This window comes from Trachypithecus francoisi, unplaced genomic scaffold (assembly GCF_009764315.1).
Source record: "Trachypithecus francoisi isolate TF-2019V2 unplaced genomic scaffold, Tfra_2.0 Lachesis_group21, whole genome shotgun sequence".
NCBI lineage: Eukaryota > Metazoa > Chordata > Mammalia > Primates > Cercopithecidae > Trachypithecus > Trachypithecus francoisi.
In genome coordinates, this window is record NW_022681467.1 from 33,797,529 (window position 1) to 33,818,054 (window position 20,526).

The 20,526-nt window shown below is 53.0% G+C and overlaps 1 protein-coding gene across 2 annotated transcripts in view; it reads right to left on the reverse strand.

Annotated features, from left to right (window-relative positions):
* Positions 1-19,531, reverse strand: part of TGM2 (transglutaminase 2) — a 38,360-nt gene extending 18,829 nt beyond the window's left edge. For both annotated transcript variants that reach the window (XM_033186391.1, XM_033186392.1), the window contains exons 1-6: positions 19,260-19,531; positions 15,556-15,735; positions 9,469-9,711; positions 4,684-4,802; positions 2,125-2,253; positions 877-1,054 (exon numbers count right to left, since the gene is read on the reverse strand). In XM_033186391.1, coding sequence (XP_033042282.1) covers positions 877-1,054; positions 2,125-2,253; positions 4,684-4,802; positions 9,469-9,711; positions 15,556-15,735; positions 19,260-19,269 — 859 coding nt within the window. In that variant the 5' untranslated portion in view covers positions 19,270-19,531. The remainder of the gene's footprint in view (positions 1-876; positions 1,055-2,124; positions 2,254-4,683; positions 4,803-9,468; positions 9,712-15,555; positions 15,736-19,259) is intronic.
* Positions 19,532-20,526: the final 995 nt, after the last annotated feature.

The window sequence follows — 20,526 nt, forward strand, 5'->3', positions numbered from 1 at the left end:
TGCCCAGACTGGAGTGCAATGGCACAATCATAGCTCATTGCAGCCAACCTCCTGGGCTCAAGCGATCCTCCTGCCTTAGCCTCCTGAGTAGCCAAGACTGCAGGCACACACAACCATGCCTGCTAATTTTTATTTATTTTATTTTTTTGTAGAGACAAGGTCTCACTACATTGCTCAGGCTGGTCTCAAACTCCTGGCCTCAAGCGATCCTCCTGTCTTGAGTCCACATTCTTAGCCAGTGTGTGATGCTAACCCATTTTCATAAGCACCATGATTAGCCTGGCAACAATTGTCAACATTTTCTGGCCTTAAATTTTTAAGATTTTTGTTTAAAATTTTTTTTACTTTTTTGGTTTTAAATTGCTTGCTATTCCTCCTTGACATTTAGAACATGCTTTGTTTCTTGACACTGATATTACTGTTAGGATCCAGTTATTACTGGCTAATATTTGCTGAGAGCAGCACTGGACCAGGTTCTGTGCTGGGCAGCTTCATGTCACACCCACTCTAGGAGGAAGGTCTTGATGTTGTCCCCATTTTCCAGATGAGGAAACTGAGGTTCAGAAAGAAGTCATTTGCTCAAGGTCACAGAGCAAGTGGTGGGAGGGTGGGGGTTTTTAACTCAGGTGTGCTTGGCTCCAGTGCCCAAGTTCTCAGCCTCAAGCCCATGCAGTCTCCCAAATAATAGCCCTTGATCCTAACAGCCACGGGAGGGATGGCTATTGGATAAAGGACCGGAGAGGGTGGTCACAGGCTCTAGGCCACATAGCACATTGAGAGTGTTGGTGGCAGGGGCAGGGATGTCCTGATTCCTACTCTGGTGCTCTTTGTGCCCCCTCCCAGGGCTCAGGACCCACATCCCAGCATGCAGCTCACCTGTGCAGGCCACGGCGGCAAAGACCCAGCACTGGCCGTACTTGACGCGCTGGCAGCCGTGGTTCTTCCAGCGCCGCAGGATGTCCACGCTGCCGATCCAGGACATGGGACTGACACCGTCCCCGTAGTCGTTGTCCCAGCGTCCCAGCAGCACACCCTGGTCATCGTTGCAGTTGACCTGCAACCAGTGGGGCAGCACGGGGACTGAGCCTGGGATGGGGTGAAAGCTGTGCCGCCTGGGTGAGCCTGAGTACGGCAGGCGTGGGGTGAAAGGCGGGGAGGGGAGCTCCAGGGTGAGGAAAGAGCAGGGGCAAAGGGGCCATGGTGTGACAGACTGTGGTGTGTGGCAGAGGGTGGGGTCTGGAGCCGGGCACAGGAGGGAGATGGGGAAGAAGGAGGTGGGGCAGGGTCAAGATCTTGAACGCCATGCTGGGGATGTGACTCTGTCCTGTGAAGAACACAGGATTGCTCGGGAGTGACATGGTGTGATCTCAGTTTTACAAAGACCTGCTTGGGTCCCCCACCCCAGATTGTGTCGTTCGCCCTGAACTCCCATTACCTCAAGAATAAAATCAGCCTCCTGACCGCGATCCACGAGGCCCTTCTGGTGTCACCCCTGCCCACCTCTGCAGCGTCCTCTGCACCCACAGGCCCTGCTCCCTCCACTCCAGGCACACTGGCCTCCCTTCCTTCCTCAAACCTGCCAAAGTCGCTCCCTTCTCAGGGCCTTTGCACAGCTGTACCCTCTGCCTGGAACGCCCTTCTCCGGCGTACCACCTTAGGGAGCCCCTCAGCCCCTCCCCGAGCCTGGTCCTGCGGTTCAGCACTGTCACACCTCGGGTTCCTTCAGAGTGTGCACCGTCATTTATGACTGTCTGCTCGTTCATATGGTATTTTGGTTAGTGTCTGTCTCCTCTCCCCTACCCTCTATAACACAGTCTCCGTAAAGTTAGAGATCACACAGGACTTGTACACGGCTGTCTCCCCAGTGCCTAGGACACAAGTGGTACTTGATAAACATTCACTGAAGAACTGAATAAATTAATTGCTCTGGGGGACCTCATAGCATCAGCCTCATCTGTGTAAATCATATCTTTCCAATGTAAGGTCTCTTCCTCGAGACTTACCCATCTCCTGGGTCCCCCCACCGCGCCCAGCACAGTGAATGGCCTGTGTCTCCACTGCGAGGGAGAGGCCTGCGGGAGCTCCCTGTGGGCCCCGCCCCAGATGGCCCTGCCACTCACTCACCATGCCGCTCACCACCCGGCCCACGTAGACGGGGCTGCTGCGGCGGGAGCAGTCACGGCCGGCGTTCTTCAGGAACTTGGGGTTGACATCTAGAAGGATCAGGCAAATGTCTAGGATCCCATCTTCAAACTGTGTCAGAGGAAACAAGAGGAGAAAGAGGAAGCTAGGAAGGCACCTCCTTCAGGAAGCCTGCCTTGAAGCCTCCACTGTTTCCAGCTGTGCCCCACACAGCCGACTGGGAGGCTCCAGCTGAGTCTGCCAAATCCGTCTGGTGGCAGCTTCTCTTGACCCAGGAGGGAATGGAGTGGGACAATGACTGGGTGAGCCGTGAGTGTGTGACAAAGGGGGTGACAATCTTCATCCAGGACCTGGTTGAGGGGACCTGGGAATCTGGAGCAGGAGCCCATGGAGTGGGCAGCCCAGTGTCCCTGGGGCTCCCCCTCAGAGTCACCCTGGGCCCTGTCACTGTCCCTTTCTCCTCTTGCTCAGCCAAATCTCCCACTTCCCCAAGGTGTGACCCACCCTGCAGAGCTGATGTCAGCCCCTCATCCCCCTCCGACCCAGCCCACACACACTGCTCTGATGGGAACTGAGACAGATTCTAAATACAGAAATCCAGTCCCATCACTCTTCTGTTTCAACCGTATCCACAGTAAAACCCAGACTTCCCCGTGCAACCTACAACGCCCTTCACAATCTGCCCCCATCCCCTCTTTGACTTCATCTCTCACCGCTCACACCCATACTCACTCTGCCCAGGCTCACGGTCCCAGGGCCCTTGCATGTGCTATTTCTCTGCTCAGAATGCGCTTCCTGCTGTTCTCTGCAGGGCTCACATCGCCTCATCCTAGCCATTCAAATGTCATCTTTCTCAAAAGCAGGACCCCTTCTTGCCACCTTCCGTTGGACCATCCACCTGCAGAGGCCCTTCTGTCTGCTCTCTTCCCCCCACCTCTGTGGTCCTTTCCTGGGCCAGATCTCCCTCCAAGCTGCACAATAGCCTTCCATGGCATGAACCCTCTGTGGCTCCCTATTGCCATCAGCCTGATGTTCAGCGCTGTTCCACAACCTGGACACTGCTGGCTTCTCCCACCTCATCTCTTGGGGCTCCTTCACACACAAGGTATGCCCCAAGCTACAACGTACGTCTCAGGCATGACATAAGCTTTCCAACCTCTGAGCTTTCACTTGCATAGTTCCCTTGGCCTAGTATATCGTGCACACACCTCCTTGCATGGCAAACTCCTATTTGTTCTTCAAAGCCCAGCTCAAATATTCCCTACTTCAACAAGTCCCCCCGATCCCCATAGGCTGTTATTCCTTCCTTCCTCTAAGTCTCATCTTCCTGGACTGTGATCCCCTCCAGAAGCTTTGCAAGGGCCATGTTCCACAGCCCAGCACAAGCCCGGATACAAAACAGGACCCTGGGAAATAAAGGAAGAAATTGACTTTGTTCTCTTTCTCAGGAGAGAATAAAAAGCCATGAAAAATCAGAGCCAATTCATTTTCTGATGTATTTTATGTATCACGGTCATACCCCCATTTCATTTCTATCCCACAGCAGGCTATGGGGTTGCTGGGCAGAGAGTTTTGCAATTATCATGACAGTATTCAGATGAGAAAACTTTGGTCAGAGCCTGAGACCATACAGGGAAGATTTCCCTATGGTTTCAGGGTAGGACTCTCTAGGCCTGAACATTGAACCCTGCCCCAGAGGCTGCTGGGGAAAGCCTCAGGGTGAACCCCACCCCAGGAGGCCAATACCTCCTAACACACCAGGAGGTTGAGTGGCCAGGGGTACAATAGTTCTTGCTTCGTGAGTTTTCCCAGCAGAGTCTCAAGAATTTTTACAGGTGGCTGGATGATAAATCAAATTTATCATCACCGGTTTAGAGAACCAGCCCAGGCTGGCCGGCTGGAGAGTGAGAAACCACATGAAACAGATGAGCCATCGGCTGAGGCCAGCCAAGCCCAGCCTAGACAGCCATGCACGGCTGACCCATAGACTTGTAACAAATAATAAGTGATGGTTGTTTTAGTCCCTAAATTTCAGGCTTGTTTGTTTGCAAAGTATGGTTACTAGACAAGCAGCATCAGCATCACCTGGGAACTTGTTTGAAGAGCAAATTCTCACCCCCTAGTATTTTAACACTGTCTCTCAGTGATCCTGAGAACCAATGATCTGGGTGAGGGTTTAAAGCCCCTTCTTAGCACATGCCTAGCACACAGCCCTCTGAGTACTGCCTATTATTTAAATACATGAGCTTTACTGTTCCCTCTTCCCCCTCCCGGGATATCAACCAACTTCACAGCTCCCAAAGGCTCTCTTAGTTCTTTCCCCACCTTGAATCCAGGGCCACCGCCTTTGCTGTGTGACCTCAGGCCAGCCTTGGCCCTCTCTGAACCTTCAGCTGTTTCAGGGCCTTTGCATCCCTGACAGCATGAAGTGGGTGACTCTGTTACTCACTCCCACCTATGCAGCTTTGGCTGCCCCCAGACACAGGGTCAGGCACACAGACAGGCCTGAGATGGTTGGGAGAAACAGGGTGTTGCCCCTACCTGCCCAAAATTCCAAGGTATGCTCTTGATGAACTTGGCCGAGCCCTGGTAGATAAAGCCCTGCTGGGTGAGGACGTACTCCTGCCGCTCCTCTTCCGAGTCCAGGTACACAGCATCCGCTGCAGGCAGGAAGAAAGGGACCTCAGCTCTGGGTCTGCAGAGGCCCCAGGGTCCCTGCAAATCTGACGGTCAAGGGTGCCACCTCCCTAGGCCAAGCCAGTGTCTCAGAGATCCATCCTTCTTTTAATTAGAAAAAGTAACCATTAAGGAACAATCCCACATCAGTGAGATAAGGTGTCATCGGTTAGTGACAACAAAGGCTGCCGTTTCTCCAACTCACCATGTGCCGGGACCTGTGATAAATGTCTGACCTGTGTTAATAAATTTAACCTCCAGAAGAGCCTTATGAGGAATGGACCCTTGAAAGCCCCATTTTAAAGATGGGAAAACTAAGGCTCAGGAATATTTTATAGCTAGGAAAATCGAGACTAAAGACAGAGGAGCACCGGACCAGAAGTCAGGAAACTCCTGAGCCTCATTTGCTGTGTGACCCTGGGTAGGCTATTTTGCCTTCTCTGCCCACCTTAGCATCTCACTGTGTCAGCCCAAAATGCAGATCTGAAAGGTGCTTTGGAAACGAAAGCCCTGAGGTAGCGTGAGGGAGGCGCATGATTCAAGGGAGAGAGAGCTCAGTAGCGGAGGGGAAGGCCAAGAAAGGATTCCTGCAGCTCAGGAGAGGTGGGGTCCTGTCCAGCTTGAGGGAGTCACAGAGGGCTCCCTGGAGGAGGTGGCATCTGAATGCTGTCTTGAAAAATGATTCAGGTTTAGAGAGTTGGAACCTGGAGGGTGGCATTCTAAGCAGAGGACCAGAAAGAACAAAGTTTTGGCTGCTGGAAAATGCAGGGCATTTAGTTGTCTGTGGCCAGTGAGGTGAGAAGAGGGGGCTGAGGAAGTTGGGACCAGATGGTAGAAGCCCACAGATCAGGCAGGCTTTACTGACTCCACTTCACTGGTGAAGAAACTGAGGCCAAGAAGGGGCAATCTGGAGCCGCATTATGACTTTGGTGAGCCCCAGGCAGTCTTGACTTCATGCATTCCTTCCTCCATGAGAAAAAAAGTAATTGAACGTTATGACTGCCTTGGTTAATGACAGCTATCTCAGTATTACATATTGAAACCTATTGTTCAACTTCAATGTTCATTTTTTTCTTCTGATTTTAAATTAAATTAAAACATGTTCACGGGCCCCTAAAAGTTTCTCAGGCCCCAGGCACTGTGCCTGTCGGGTCTAATGGAGAAGGTGGCCTGGGAAGGAAGCAGCTGCCGGACCCTCAGACCCCTGAGCTTTGTCATGCCCATCTGCAGCGACCAGCAGCTCCCACTTTCATCACAGTCAGGAAAAATGGGAAAGAGGCCAAGTCTCTTGTGTATTCTGATCTTTGGCTCTGGAAACTTCTATAAAAATTAACCCTGAAGTCAATGAACTACAATGGCTCTGCAGCAGCCGGGGGATGTGGGATAAAGAATGAAAGAGAAAGGACAAGCCACAGTGTTTCAACATTAGAATGAGTGTCAGCACTTGTGGAACTGTCCCCACCCCAGCTCAGGATGCCAAGACTGTGACGTCCCCAGCTCAGGTCTCCATCTGGTAAAGGTGGGGGCACTGGGGACGTGAAGCCTTGCATATAACTGGCACTCGATCTTATTGGTCTTGGAGCTGACGTACAGGAGGGTCCCATTTTCCAGGCAGATCCGGCCCTTTCCCACCCATCAGACTGATTTCCTCCCGTAACGCCCCTGTGCTTACCCCAGCCCAACTTCCTGGCTCTGCATCACCAGCTTTACAGCTCCCGCCCCGGGATGTGGGTCACTTTAGTCACTCTGCCGCTTGGCTGACCGCCACTCCAACCCGCCGGGTGAGGCCAAGCAGGAGGAAGGGAGCCATCCTCCAGAACCACGTTCCCCATTCCCTGAACTCTGAAACCCTGTGGTATGGACAAGGGTGGGGACACCGGCATGTTCCCGTCCTGTTGGCAGAGCTGCCAACTAGTTGCGACCCTCTGCAGTTGATTAAAATTCAAAACAAACCTATGGGGCAGGGGGATCCAGTAAGGCCACTTCTGTCCCGAGAAATTATTCCATTGGCCACAGGGTCTGAAGCAATGGTGCTCACTGATGCACGGTCCCTGCATGTCATGAGCCTCTGGGCACAACCTCTTGTCCATCAGTGGGGGCTAGACCATCCACATGGGCAAGACACAGGACACTTGAGGCCCTTGGAAAGAATGAGCAGATGTGGCCGGGCACGGTGGCTCACGCCTATAATCCTAGCACTTTGGGAGCCCAAGGGGGGCGGATCACCTGAGGTCAGGAGTTTGAGATCAGCCTGGCCAACATGGTGAAACGCCATCTCTACTAAAAATACAAAAATTAGCCTGGTGTGGTGGTGCATGCCTGTAGTCCCAGCTACACGGGAGGCTGAGGCAGGAGAATCACTTCAACCCGGGAGGCAGAGGTTGCAGTGAGCCGAGATTTCACCGCTGCACTCCAGCCTGGGTGACAGAGAGAGCCTCGGTCTCAAAAAAAAAGAAGAAGAAAATAAAAAAAAAGAAAGAAAGAATGAGCAGATGTATGCAGACCAATGTGGACAGATCCTCACAGTGTATTGCAAGGGGAAAAAACCAAGTTGTAGGTTAATGTATATGGTGGGATCCTTTTATGTTTGTGATAGAGAGACAGAGCCCTAAACAATACAGCAGTTTCTCCAGGCACATGCAGACTGGCCTGAGGAGGGGAGCCCCCGCAAAATATCTAACAATGGTGTCCCCCAAGGAGGAGGGGTCAAAGGGGGAGGCCGCTTCTCTGTAGTCTTGAAGCCCTCCCCTCCCCTGTTTTTGAGACAGAGTCTTTCTCTGTCACCCAAGCTGGAGTGCAGTGGCACAATCCTAGCTAACTGCAGCCTCAACCTCCTGGACTCAAGTGATCATCCCACCTTAGCCTCCTGAGTAGTTGGGACTACAGGTAGGTGTGTGTCATCACATCAGGCTAATTTTTATATTTTTTATAGGGATGGTGAGTTTCACCATGCTGGCAAGGCTGGTCTTGAACTCCTGGCTCAAGTGATCCCCCTGCCTCAGCCTCCCAAAGTGCAGGGATTACAAGTGTGGAATTACAGGCATGGGATTACACTGCACCTGGGCTTGAAGCTTTTCTAAAGAGAATGCTGTCATGGCCTACTGTTATACTGGGAAATAAAAGTCAAAATATGGAAAGGAGAAAAATTTTAAAAGCTTTCTGCTCAAATATAAATTGCCTCAAAATAGAGAAGAAAAAAGATAAAGCAGTGGGCCAGCAAGAAGGTGGTGGTCTAACAGCCAGGAGGCCAGAATTTCTGCCCTTTTGAGGAGGGACGCACGATTCCCAGGAGGGGCCTGGCTCGTGATGCTTGTCCCCCTGCTTTGTTTCATTAGAGCAGAAAGGAAACAGATCATTAGATCCGACTGCCTTGCTAGTTAGAGGGGAAAATCGAGGCCTGGGGAGGTGATGGGCAACCCCTGCCTCCTCAGTTTCCTGTGTGTGAAGTGGCGGCGCTGTCATGTCACCCTTAGGATTGTTGAGAGGCCCGACTGAGACAGTGCGTAAGGAAGCAGCCGGATGGTCAAACTGCTCCTACTCACCCCTCCCCCAACCCTCCCCCAACCCTCCCCCCAACCTCACCTCCCCGTTTCCCTTCCCCAAACCAGTCTGGGTGAGATTTAAAACAGTGCTGCCCACCTCAGCCAGGCACAGTGGATCACGCTTGTAATCCCAGCACTTTCGGAGGCTGAGGCGGGTGGATCACCTGAGGTCAGGAGTTCGGGACCAGCCTGGCCAACATGGTGAAACTCTGTCTCTACTAAAAATATAAAAATTAGCCAGGCGTGGTGGCACATGCTTGTAATCCTAGCTACTGGGGAAGCTGAGGCAGGAGAATTGCTTGAACCTGGTGGGCGGAGGTTGTAGTGAGCCGAGATCGTACCATTGCACTCTAGCCCAGGCAACAAGAGCAAAACTCTGTCTCAAAAAACAAAACAAAACAAAAAAAACAGGGCCCCATGAAACAGAACCAGGACATAGTGCCCAGGCCTGGGCATCAGCTGGGCACCCTTTTTCTGATGTGTAGCTTTTGAAGCCAAGTCACCACTAAGCCCCAGTTCACAGTGGTCTGGGAATACATAGGCCTCAAACAGCAAATGAAGTCCCTTGGTAAATATGTGGAATTGGGCATATCATTCTACTTCTTTGTATTTTGAGTTTTTTAGAGACAGGGTCTCACTCTGTTATCCAGGCTGGAGTGCAGTGGTATAATCACAGCTCACTGCAGCCTCGACCTCCTGGACACAAATGATCCTCCCATCTCAACCTCCCAATTAGCTGGGACCACAGGCGTGCACTACCACACCCAGCTACTGTTAAAATTTTTTTTTTGTAGAGACAGGGTCTTGCTCTGCTGCCCAGGCTGGTCTTTAACTCCTGGCTCACTCAAGTGATCCTCCCTCCTCAGCCTCCCAAAGGACCGAGATTATAGGCATGGATCACTAAGACCTGCCTCATTTTGTTTCTATAAACAGGGCTAACAGGAGTACTCATGTCTTGAGGGTTTTGTGAGGCTGGAGCACAGTGGGCCTCACTCAGCCCACTTTGATGTGTGTCTCTTATCCCCTGTTCTTCCCACCTCCAGTGGCCTCCATGGGCGGATCCAGCCCTGCCCACCCCAACGCTGTGAGTGGACGGCGTGTGGCTCACCTGGGCACCAGGCATTGAAGAGCAAGATGAAGTGGCCCAGCACAAAGCTGGATCCCTGGTAGCCAGTGGAGGCCTCCAGGCTGAGGCGATACAGGCCGATGGGGGCATTGGCTGGGGTGGTGAGCTGCAGCGAGAGGGCACAGTCTTCCTGGTCCACCACGGTGGCCGTCCAGTCACCCTCCTCCACAGCATCTCGTAGTGGAAAACGGGCCTTGGTCCCGGCCTCCTGGCTGGGGGCTGGGCCTGTGGAGGGAGAAGCAGTAGCTGTGAGCTAGGGGTGGCAGGGCTGGCAGGGCAGGGCACCTACCTGGGGTCCCCCGGTTTGGGCTCCAGGCCTAGTTCTGCCACTAACCACTGAAATAACTTTGGAAAGAAGTTTTGTCTCCTTGAGCCTCAGTTTCCTCATCTGTACAGAGGGGCTCAGAACCCCAGCCTTTCGGGGTGGTTTTGTGGGAATGGATAAAAAACCACAGGCATACACATATCCTCAATTAGAGAGTCCTCCTGAGAGAGGGGCCAGGCAACCCGGAGCCAAGGCTCAGTTCCACTGCTCTGCAGTGACGTGACTTGGGACAAGCCCATCCCTCTCTCTGGGATCACCTGGCTCATTTGTGCAGCATAGACAAGGATCAGGCAAGATGCCCCAGGGCCCTCCTTTCCTGCCTGAATCCTCTACCTGCTAGCGTCCCACTTTTTCTGTCAGAGAAGGAAGCCCAGACACTGAGCAGGAAGGGACCTCCTTCCTCTGAGAGCCTGTTGCTGTAGGCCAGCGGAGGATGCTGGCTGGCCCACACAGCCTCTAGGTGTCTGTCTCCCTAAGCCCCCGCAACTGCTGTCCCCCGCATCTCCATAGGCAGTTCTGAGATGCTGGTCATAACCACCCCTCTCCTTCCTACAGCCTTTTACACTTTATGAAGCACCTGCTTCCTCTGAGACCCCTTGCCCAGGTGAGAACACTGAGACTCAGAGCGAAGGGGGTCTCCCAAGGATATCCTAGGAGTTTGTGGCAAAGGTCGCATCTGAAGTGGGTCTTTAGCTCTCACTTGTCTTCCACGGTGCCTCTCCTTCCCAAACTGGATGCTCCCTGGCCGGGTTCTCAAAGGCACAGCGATGGGCACACTCTCAAAGTAGCTGCTTTTCCAGGTGGAGGGGAGGGCCCACCCCGACAGGCAGGTCTGAGTCATGGGCAGGGTGAGGAGGGGCCGGTCACTTTCTGGACATGGGTGGTGGAGAGGAGACAGAGGACGTTCTCTGCCTGGCTGGGCGGGTGCCCAGGAAAGTTTATTTTTATTCTTACATCTCCCTCCCTGCAGCTCTGCCCACCCGCTGCTGACATTATTGGGGCCTGCTCACCCTGGGGCTCCCTCCCAACCCCCAGCCCCCAGCCACCCCCGCCCCTGGCCAGCCAGCCCCACCCACACCCAGCTCAAATGTAACCATGAACTAACAGGCACGACACAGGCCTCTGGGGCCCTGCCCAAGTGCCAGGGGCCAACTGGAAACCTTTGAAAGCTCCCTGACTTCCAGAGCTGGCATTCAGGGAGGAGCCGTGCAGGCTTGGGGTCCCAGACCCACCCTAGGTCTGGTTCCCCCACTCTGCCCCTGAGTACTGTGTGACCTGGGCCACATCACCAGGCCTCTCTGATCTGCTTTCTTATCCAAGAAGAAAACAGGCTTAGGCTACATGCCTGGGAGGGTCCAATCTCAGGTTCGAAACTGGTTCTATGAACTTGGACAGGTTACTTAGCTTCTCTATGCCACAGTTTTCTCATCTGTAAAATGGGGCCAGTGGCAGTACCTCCCTATAAGGCTGTTATGAAGCTTAAAGAGCACAGGCATGCAAAGCATCCCACAAGGCGCCTGGTGTATAGTAAGTGCTCAGGAAATCATAGTTAGCCTTGTTCAGTTTTCATGAACGCCTCCTGGTTCTGTTGCGAAGGTTCCATGAGGGAGTTCATAGAAAGCATTTTGAACAGTGACCAGCTCAGTTATCATGCAGGAAATGTGAGCTATCGTCAGTGTTATTAGAAGGGGCCACTAAAAATCTGAATTCTCAGGCTAAATAGTAGATTATGAGAACTGGAGTGGAATGTAGAGATTGTCTAGTTCTATTGAAGAACTTCACAGACATGGAAACTGAGGCTGAGCGGGGTGGCTCTGGGGTGACCAAGCATCACAGTTTGCTCAGGACAACCTCAGTTTATGCCTGTGGCCCTTACTTAATTCTTAAGGGCCCTCCTTCCAATCTCAGAAATGTCCCCGCTTGGAGGATCAATGACCTGGTCTCTGTGGCATCAGGCCTGGGCCAGGTCCCATTGCCAATGTCGCTGTTGACATTTTACCCTCGGGGACAAGTCAGGGAACACATTTCCCTTTCTCTCTATCTTGGGACAGCCATGCACACACAGTCACACACACTCACACACCCCTTTCTTCCCAGATCTCGGGGGGACAGGAGAAGGACAGGCTGTCCCACGGTCCACCCGCTGCTCGCGTAAGCTGGCTTCACAAATTCCTTGGCTGCGGTTCTACACCATCCTCTTTGTGGAACCAGGGGCACCATGAGGACGACTCTGTGCCCAAATGACCACAGGAAGCCTAGGGTCCTGGCCACTATCCCAGACCATGGTGGCCGGGCTGGGATGGGGTGGATGAGCAGAACCTTCTAGAGTAAAGCCTTCTATTCGCCTCATAAGGGTTACTTTCACTCCTGCAGGCTGACTTCACTCCTACGGCCCCAGCCACACCCCCTCAAACCCAACCCCATCCTTGGAGGGAAGCAGAGCTTTATCCCTCTAACAAGGATGGCATTTGTCTAGTGTGGCCTGGACCCCAGAACAGAATCTGTCAGGTCTCGAACTGTCTGGGTGAAAACACACAACATCAGGAATGTGTGAGGTCAGGCCACACATCCACTTTCACATTCACTCAGCTCCATTCGCTGAGTGACCTTAGCCAGCTCTCCTGCTTCTCTGGGCCTCAGTTTCCCATCACAAGCTAGAATGTTCCCACAGAGGAGCAGAGTCACCTGGCCAGGCCTTGAACCGAGTGCTGACCCAGGCCAGGCCTGGAGTTGAGGGAGGGCCCCGTTTCCTGGTATTGTCCCTCAGGCTTCCCCAGGCCTCAGGAATTTCTTGGTTGCTTGGACAGGGAAGCTGTGTGCACTCTGTACTCAGAGATCTGGGCTCCTCTGTGGCTGCCTACAGGGACTGCGGAAGTGACCAGGGCAGGTTGGTTATGGTTTGAGATAAGTTGGTGGAGACTGGAGGACAGAGATTAGCTGGCTGGGGTGGGAAGGTCAGCGGCGGCCCTTCACCCAACCCCAAACTCAGGACCTTAATTACCTAACACTACTCTGCCCAGACAATTGGAGGAGAACTAAGAAAGGGGACATCTGGCCGGGCGCGGTGACTCACACCTGTAATCCCAGCACCTTGGGAGGCTGAGGCGGGTGGGTCACGAGGTCAGGAGATCGAGACCATCCTGGCTAACACAGTGAAATCTCGTCTCTACTAAAAATATTAAAAATTAGCCAGGCGTGGTGGCGGGCGCCTGTAGTCCCAGCTACTTGGGAAGCTGAGGCAGGAGAACAGCATGAACCCGGGAGGCGGAGCTTGCAGTGAGCCGAGATCACGCCACTGCACTCCAGCCTGGGCGACAGAGCGAGACTCTGTCTCAAAACAAAAAGAAAAAAAAGGGGGGGGGGCGGGGACAACTGGAGAGTAAAAGAAGAGAAAAGAAGGCGGCCTTATCCTTAGCGAATGAGCGCAGGAGCAGAAAACCAAATCCATGTTCTCACTTATAAGTGGGAGTGAAATGACAAGAACACATGGACGCATAGAGGGAAACAGCACACACTGGGGCCTCCTTGAGGGTAGAGGGTGGGAGGAGGGAGACGAGCAGAAAAAGTAATGCTTGGGTACTAGACTCAGTACCTGGGTGACAAAATAATCTGTACAACAAACCCCCATGACCCTAGTTTACCTACACAACAAACCTGCACATGTACTCATGAACTTAAAATAAAAGTTTAAAGAAAGAAAGAAAGAAAAACAAATAAAAAAGAAAGTAGAAATCATAGGCTGCCCAAGCCAGCAGCTCACCTACCACTCCATTTCATAGAGGAACACACTGAGACCTGGCAGGCACTTGCGATAAATGTGCCTGCTGCAGGGACATAGGGATGAAAAGCCTCACCCTGCGGTCAGGGTTTGAAGCCTTCTGTGTCCCTAACTCACTGTGTGACTGACCCTCCTGAGCCAGTGACTACCTTTCTGAGCCTCAGCTTTCCCATCTGCAGAATGGAGTCCTTTATAACTTCTAAGCTGCGAGGATTCAAGACAAGCATGCATGCGTTCAGCGGGTGTGCCATAGATGTTGTGATTTTCACTATCACAAGCCTGACTTTTCTCAGGCCACCAGATCCAGCCCTTAACTGCCACGTACCCTCACTTTTCACTTCGTAGAGGGGGAAATGGAGGCTGGAAAAGGACAGACTTGCTGGGGGCTCCTTGGCTCTGTTAGCAAGGGACCTACGGGGCCAGTGTGTTTATGGGGGAGGCCCTGGGCAATGGGTGTGTCTCCACCAGGAGGCCAGGGGCAGGAAGCAGACAGATGGAGGAGGTATCCGAGGCGAGCCTGCAGTCCCCATGATAAGCCTTATCAACGGCCTTCTAGGTCAATGCAGGCCTCAGCCAAGGAATGTTTGCTGCCATCTCTGCCCTCGGATACTGCAGAAAGAGCTGGCCTTTCCCACCCCGAGTCCTAGCCAGGTGGCCCCTCACTGACCTCAAGGGAGTGGCTCCCACCAGAAACCAGCCCCACTGATTTGGCATTTCAGGGCATTTTCCCAGGAATGGCCAACAAAAAAAAATGGGCACGACGCATCTGGGGATGAGATGCCTGGGGCCTTGGCATCCTTTACCTATCCCTGCAGCCCCAGTACGAAGATAAGCAACAGCTGCAAACATCCGCAGGCCCTCCCCAACAGCAGACACTTAAGAACCTTGCCATAGGACGGCTTTCAGATAATGAAACTCAGGTTCAGAAAAGTTAAGGAATTTGCCTAAGGTCACACAGCAGGTAGGCAACCCAGCCTGCGCTAGAATCCAGGTCTCTCTGTCCAGCCCCAGAGACTGAGGCAGCCGCCAAATGCTTGGAGAATGAACTGCTGGGACCCAGAACTGCTCATCTAGGAGGCTGACGCCAACTGGGCTCTTTCTCTGCCACTCAGGCCTGATTTGGGCCTGCTCCAGGTGCCTGGCTGGGTTGCATGGATTTCAGGCTGCAGAGGGATTAGAAAGTTGTTTTGCTATAGGAAAGGGCAGACAGGATCTTTTTCTTTTTTCCTTTGAGGTGGTGGCTTGCTATGTTGTCCAGGCTGGATTCAAAGACCTAGGCTCAAATGATCCTCTCGCCTCAGCCTCCCAAATAGCTGGGATTACAGGCATGTACCACCGTGCCTGGCTTGTGGATGGGATTTTTTTTTTTTTTTTTTTGAGACAGAGTTTCACTCTTGTTGCCCAGGCTGGAGTGAAATGGCATGATCTCGGCTCACCGCAACCTCTGCCTCCCGGATTCAAGCGATTCTCCTGCCTCAGCCTCCCAAGTAGCTGGGATTACAGGCATGCGCCACCACACCCAGCTAATTTGGTATTTTTTAGTAGAGATGGGGTTTCTCCATGTTGGTCAGGCTAGTCTTGAACTTCCGACCTCAGGTGATCCACCCACCTCGGCCTCCCAAAGTGCTGGGATTACAGGTGTGAGCCACCGCGCCCGCCCTGTAGATGGGATCTTGATCAACTTTCCTCGTTGAAGGCTGACCTGCAACCCTGGTGATAATAGGCTTTCAGAAGCTCAGGGGTCCAGAGGCACAGACTTGCTCACAAAGCTGGTGGTCTGCGTGACATCTTCTCCCTTTCAGGGCCTCAGTTCCCTCATCTCTAAAATGGGGCTAATGACAGGTGGCAATCTCCCAGGGAACAAAGAGGAGTAAAGTTATTTGTTCTGTTCTCTGTCAGGGGTCTGGGACATGTCAGGGTGGAGAGGAGGTGGTGGTGGTGGTGGAGTGAGGATGCAGGTACTCACCGGTCACGACACTGAAGGTAAGACTGTCTACACTAGCCTCGTAGTTGCGGCCCTCAAAGTGCAGGGTCAGCCAGAAGGGCTGGCCCCGTCGCACCACCAGCTTCTCCCGGCACAGGTCGGCCGTGTGGTGGTCTCGGCCATTGGTCTCCAGCTCCAGATCACACCTCTCCAAGACCAGATCTATGGAAACAGAAGGAGACGCATGAGTCTCGAGGGCAGCCTTCAGACCCTCAGCGATGCACCTGACCTCCCTAGACATGGGGGCCTGGTGCCCTCTTACTCCGCATGAAGCACTGCCATTCTTTCGACTGACCTCTCTCCCCAGCCCTGGTCACACAGGGGCTGGGTGGGGCCCAATCTCCCTAACCTTTTTTTTTTTTTAATTTAATTGAGACAAAGTCTTGCTTTGTTGCCCAGGCTGGAGTGCAGTGGTGTGATCATAGCTCACTGTAGCCTTGAATTCCTGGGTTCAAGGGATCCTCCCACCTCAGCCTCCTCAGTAGCTGAGAGGACAGGCGTGCAACACTAATTTCTTCATTTATCAGTAAGCTGGGACTATAGGTATGTGCCCAGATAATTTTTTCATTTTTGGTTTTGCCATGTTGCCCAGGCTGGTCTCGAACTCCTGGGCCAAGCGATGCTCCTGCCTTGATCTACCAAAGTGCAAGTGTGAGCTACAGTGCCCAGCTTCCCCTAAATCTTTTAATCACAAGGTTGTGACCCCCTGTGGCACTTCCTAGCTGTGTGACCCCCAGCAGCCATGGGGAACAGTAGTATCTACCTCCCAGGGCTGGTGTGAGCATGAAATGAATTAATGCATGTAAAATACTTAGTACAATGTCTGTTGTGTAATAAATACTCAATAAACACGAGCTATTCTATTGCTATCAGAGGGTTCTTTTGGTTTAAACAGGGGCAGTATTTGGTATAGGTCAATGACATGGGCTTTGCCTTTAGAGCCAACGTCCAATTTACAAGAAATACCCAGGGCTGAGGAACAAGTTAAACATAGAACCGGGATGTAATTGACAAACTTCATACACAGGGAAACTATGGACAAAGGGTCCGGTTTCTTTAATAAATAGATTGCAAGAAAGAAAATGAACAAAACATTGAAGAGAAAACCTATAAAGAGAAATTTAAACCCATTGTGATATATTGATCTTATTTGGATCTTGATTTCAAAAACGTGTTTTAAAACATTTATTACATGTACGAGACAACTGGACATTTAAATACTGATGGCATAATGGTGATATCAAAGAATTTTTGTTAATTTGTGTTAAAAAAGAGAGTCCTTATCCTTTAAAGGCATATACTGAAACATTGACAGATGACATGATGTGATGTCTGAGATTTCCTTGTGAATAACAGAGAAAGTGCACAAGGGCAGGAGACACCACGGTGGTCAGGGCTGGGTGACGGGGATATAGGAATTTATTAAACAATTCTATCTACTTTTATGTATGTTCAATATTCTCCACAACAAAACATTTTTAACATGATAGGAGCTTTGAAGACTTCCAGAGGTAGATTTTAGTTCTGCTGTGCTGCTGTGTGAGTCTGGATAAGTGTCTCCCCCTCTCTGGCCTCCTCCTCTGAAGTCTCAAGGGGCTGCTGTGAGTCTAGAAGACGTCTTGGGAACCCCCTTCCCCAGGGCCAGCCCAGGACAGAAGCTTGATATGTAAAAGTTCCATTTACAGTTTCAGATGGAGCAGAGGACCAGGGCACGGTCGGGGTGACAGATGTGTGGGGGTCTTGGGGGAAAACACATCTCATAAACCTTGGCGAGCTCAAGGTCAAGACTGGGAAGCCCTTAAGGTGGGAGGAGTGGGCAAGACAGACTCTCGGAGAGTGGGGCCATTGGACAGCATGTGGTCCAAGTGAGGCCCAGGGGCAGGAATTTGTTCAAAGTCACGCCGCAAGTTGGTTCTTGCAGTGGGAGAGCCCAGGTCTCCGGCTCGCCTTCGACTATTCCAAAAATGACATGCAAAGTGCCTTGTATGTGAATTATCTCAACTTAAAGCCCAAAACAACTCTGCTTACCTAGATGCTATCATGATTTCCATTTTGTAGACAAAGGCACCAGGTGGCCCCGGGTCCCAGAGCAAGTGGCTGCTTTGGGATTGGAATCCAGAGCTGTAGCATTCTGTAGGATTCTGCCCTGGGAACCACCTCACTACAGCTCAGTGTGTTCTCCAGCCCCTCTTACGACCCTCCCTTGCCATGTCCTGTGTTGTTCTCAAACCTGCGGGCAGATAGTTCTGCGCCACTGAAGTATCAGGGATGTCGGTCCCCGTGTAACCGCAACAGAAGAGACCTCAGTAGCCAGAAGGAAAAACTTCCTGCTGGCCTGTTGCGGTGAGAAAATGTTGTTTTTGGAAATTTCAGTCCCAGGGAGCTTGAGTAGGAAAGAGGCCATTGTTGTTCCTGTGGAAGACCCTGGAGATATGGCCAGTCTCTGCGCTGTGGGAGCTGGGGCCTTTTCTCCATCTATTGTCCGAAGAAGGGTTTCCAGAAATCATGCCCAACTCCAAAGGTGCAGAAACACTGGGGTCTAGAATTGTAGGATTTATAGGATTTCTGCACTGAGAAAAGGCCTAGGTCTTCCAGGCCAGTGAGACCCCTGTCAGAAGTGCTCACTGTGACATGGGGCTGGGGGCTCGTCATAACTGGCATCTCCAGGATCTCTCAGCCCCACTGAGCCCTGCTTTTGAGCACAGGGTAGGGGTGAGAAGATGCATTGAGGACAAGCGGCCACCAAAATGACACATCACAGTGTATTGGGAGCTGGGTCCGAGGGAGGCGGGTGGCTGAGATCACACAGCAGGGTCAGGCGGGTCCACAGTTCCTGCCACCCATTCCTGCTCCACCTGCCGCATGTCCCTGTACCACACCCCTTCCTGGGGGTTGCAATGGGTGCAGAAGCCATCCCCAGATGAACTTGACCCAAGAGCCAGCTGGGGTTCTGGGTCCAGCAGTGACATCCTCCATTGCAGAAATTCCTCTCGCTGGGACCCATGACAGTGCTGCTTGTGTTTGGGGGGATGTGGGGGGGGCGGTGCAGTTATGAAATTAAGCCTCTGTTCCACTCCTCTCCTTCCTCACAGATGCACCAAAGGCTGACACTGTTGTTCTTATTTTATAGGCGAGACTCAACAAGTGGCCAAGGTCTAGGGTTGCAGAACGTGAGGTCGGGAAGAACCAGCCTGGTTTCCGAAGGCTCCAGGATAGGATGCTGAAAGCTCCTCTCTGGCTGCTGGAGCCAAGGACTCAGCCAGGCTTGGCTTGCACACCACTGGGGTGGCATGCACACCACCTGGTCCTGGCTGGCAAGAACCACCCATACCTAAGTGTTCTGAGGCCAGGCCAGCACCCCCTGCATGGCTCCAGGCACACATCAGGGAGCCAGCCCCCACTGACTGACCGGGGACACGTGCCAGTGGTCCGCCAGGACAGTACTTTACAGTTTACAACACCCCTTTGCGTTCCATTGCCTCACCTGATCCAGGGAGGCAAGGGTTAATGGTTATGCACTGTGGAACGGGAAACTGAGGCTCCAAGCAGCATCGAGGCGCCTCCCCACCCAGCCCAGCCTGCCTGTTGCTCTCCAAATCAGGACTTGGGAATTCAGTTCCCACCAGGTCCTGACCCCCAATGCCCCGGGGCCCCTGAGTGACGGCTGCGCTGACTCTGATACTCACCCTCGGCCATGGTCGGGCGGGGGCGGGGGCGGTGGCTCCTTCCACTGGCGGCAGGACCCTCCAAATGCGACCACTGGCGGCTGGCACTGCCGAGGCGGAGAGCGGCGCTAATTTATAGCCCGCTTTGGGGCGGGCCGGGGGCGGGGCCCCGCGGGAAGGCGGCGACCTGGGAGGCCACCCAGTGCCCAGTCCCCGGCCCACGCCGCCAGCGCTGGGGCTTACCCAGGGGACCGGGGCCCAAGGGAGGGACGGCGGCCGGGCGAGGGCGCCCCCTGGGGGAGCGGACAGGGACACACAACTAGCCCAGGACATAGACACACCTGGACCCACAGAGTCAGACCTTGGAGACCAGACACCTGGACACATACACTCAGATACAGACACACGCAGCACCCTCACAGAAACGCACCACGGAACCTGGGTGCACCTGGACACATACACTCAGATACAGACACACGCAGCACCCTCACAGAAACGCACCACGGAACCTGGGTGCACCTGGAAACATACACTCAGATACAGACGCACGCAGCACCCTCACAGAAACGCACCACGGAACCTGGGTGCACCTGGACACATACACTCAGATACAGACGCACGCAGCACCCTCACAGAAACGCACCACGGAACCTGGGTGCACCTGGACACATACACTCAGATACAGACACACGCAGCACCTCACAGAAACGCACCACGGAACCTGGTGCACCTGGACACATACACTCAGATACAGACACACGCAGCACCTCACAGAAACGCACCACGGAACCTGGGTGCACCTGGACACATACACTCAGATACAGACACACGCAGCACCTCACAGAAACGCACCACGGAACCTGGGTGCACCTGGACACATACACTCATATACAGACACACGCAGCACCTCACAGAAACGCACCACGGAACCTGGGTGCACCTGGAAACATACACTCAGATACAGACACACGCAGCGCCCTCACAGAAACGCACCACGGAACCTGGGTGCACCTGGACACATACACTCAGATACAGACGCACGCAGCACCCTCACAGAAACGCACAACGGAACCTGGGTGCACCTGGACACATACACTCAGATACAGACGCACACAGCACCCTCACAGAAACGCACAACGGAACCTGGGTGCACCTGGACACATACACTCAGATACAGACGCACGCAGCACCCTCACAGAAACGCACAACGGAACCTGGGTGCACCTGGACACAGAGACGTGGGCTCTCAGGTCAGATCTGGGATCAAGAACATCTCCCCACACCCAAC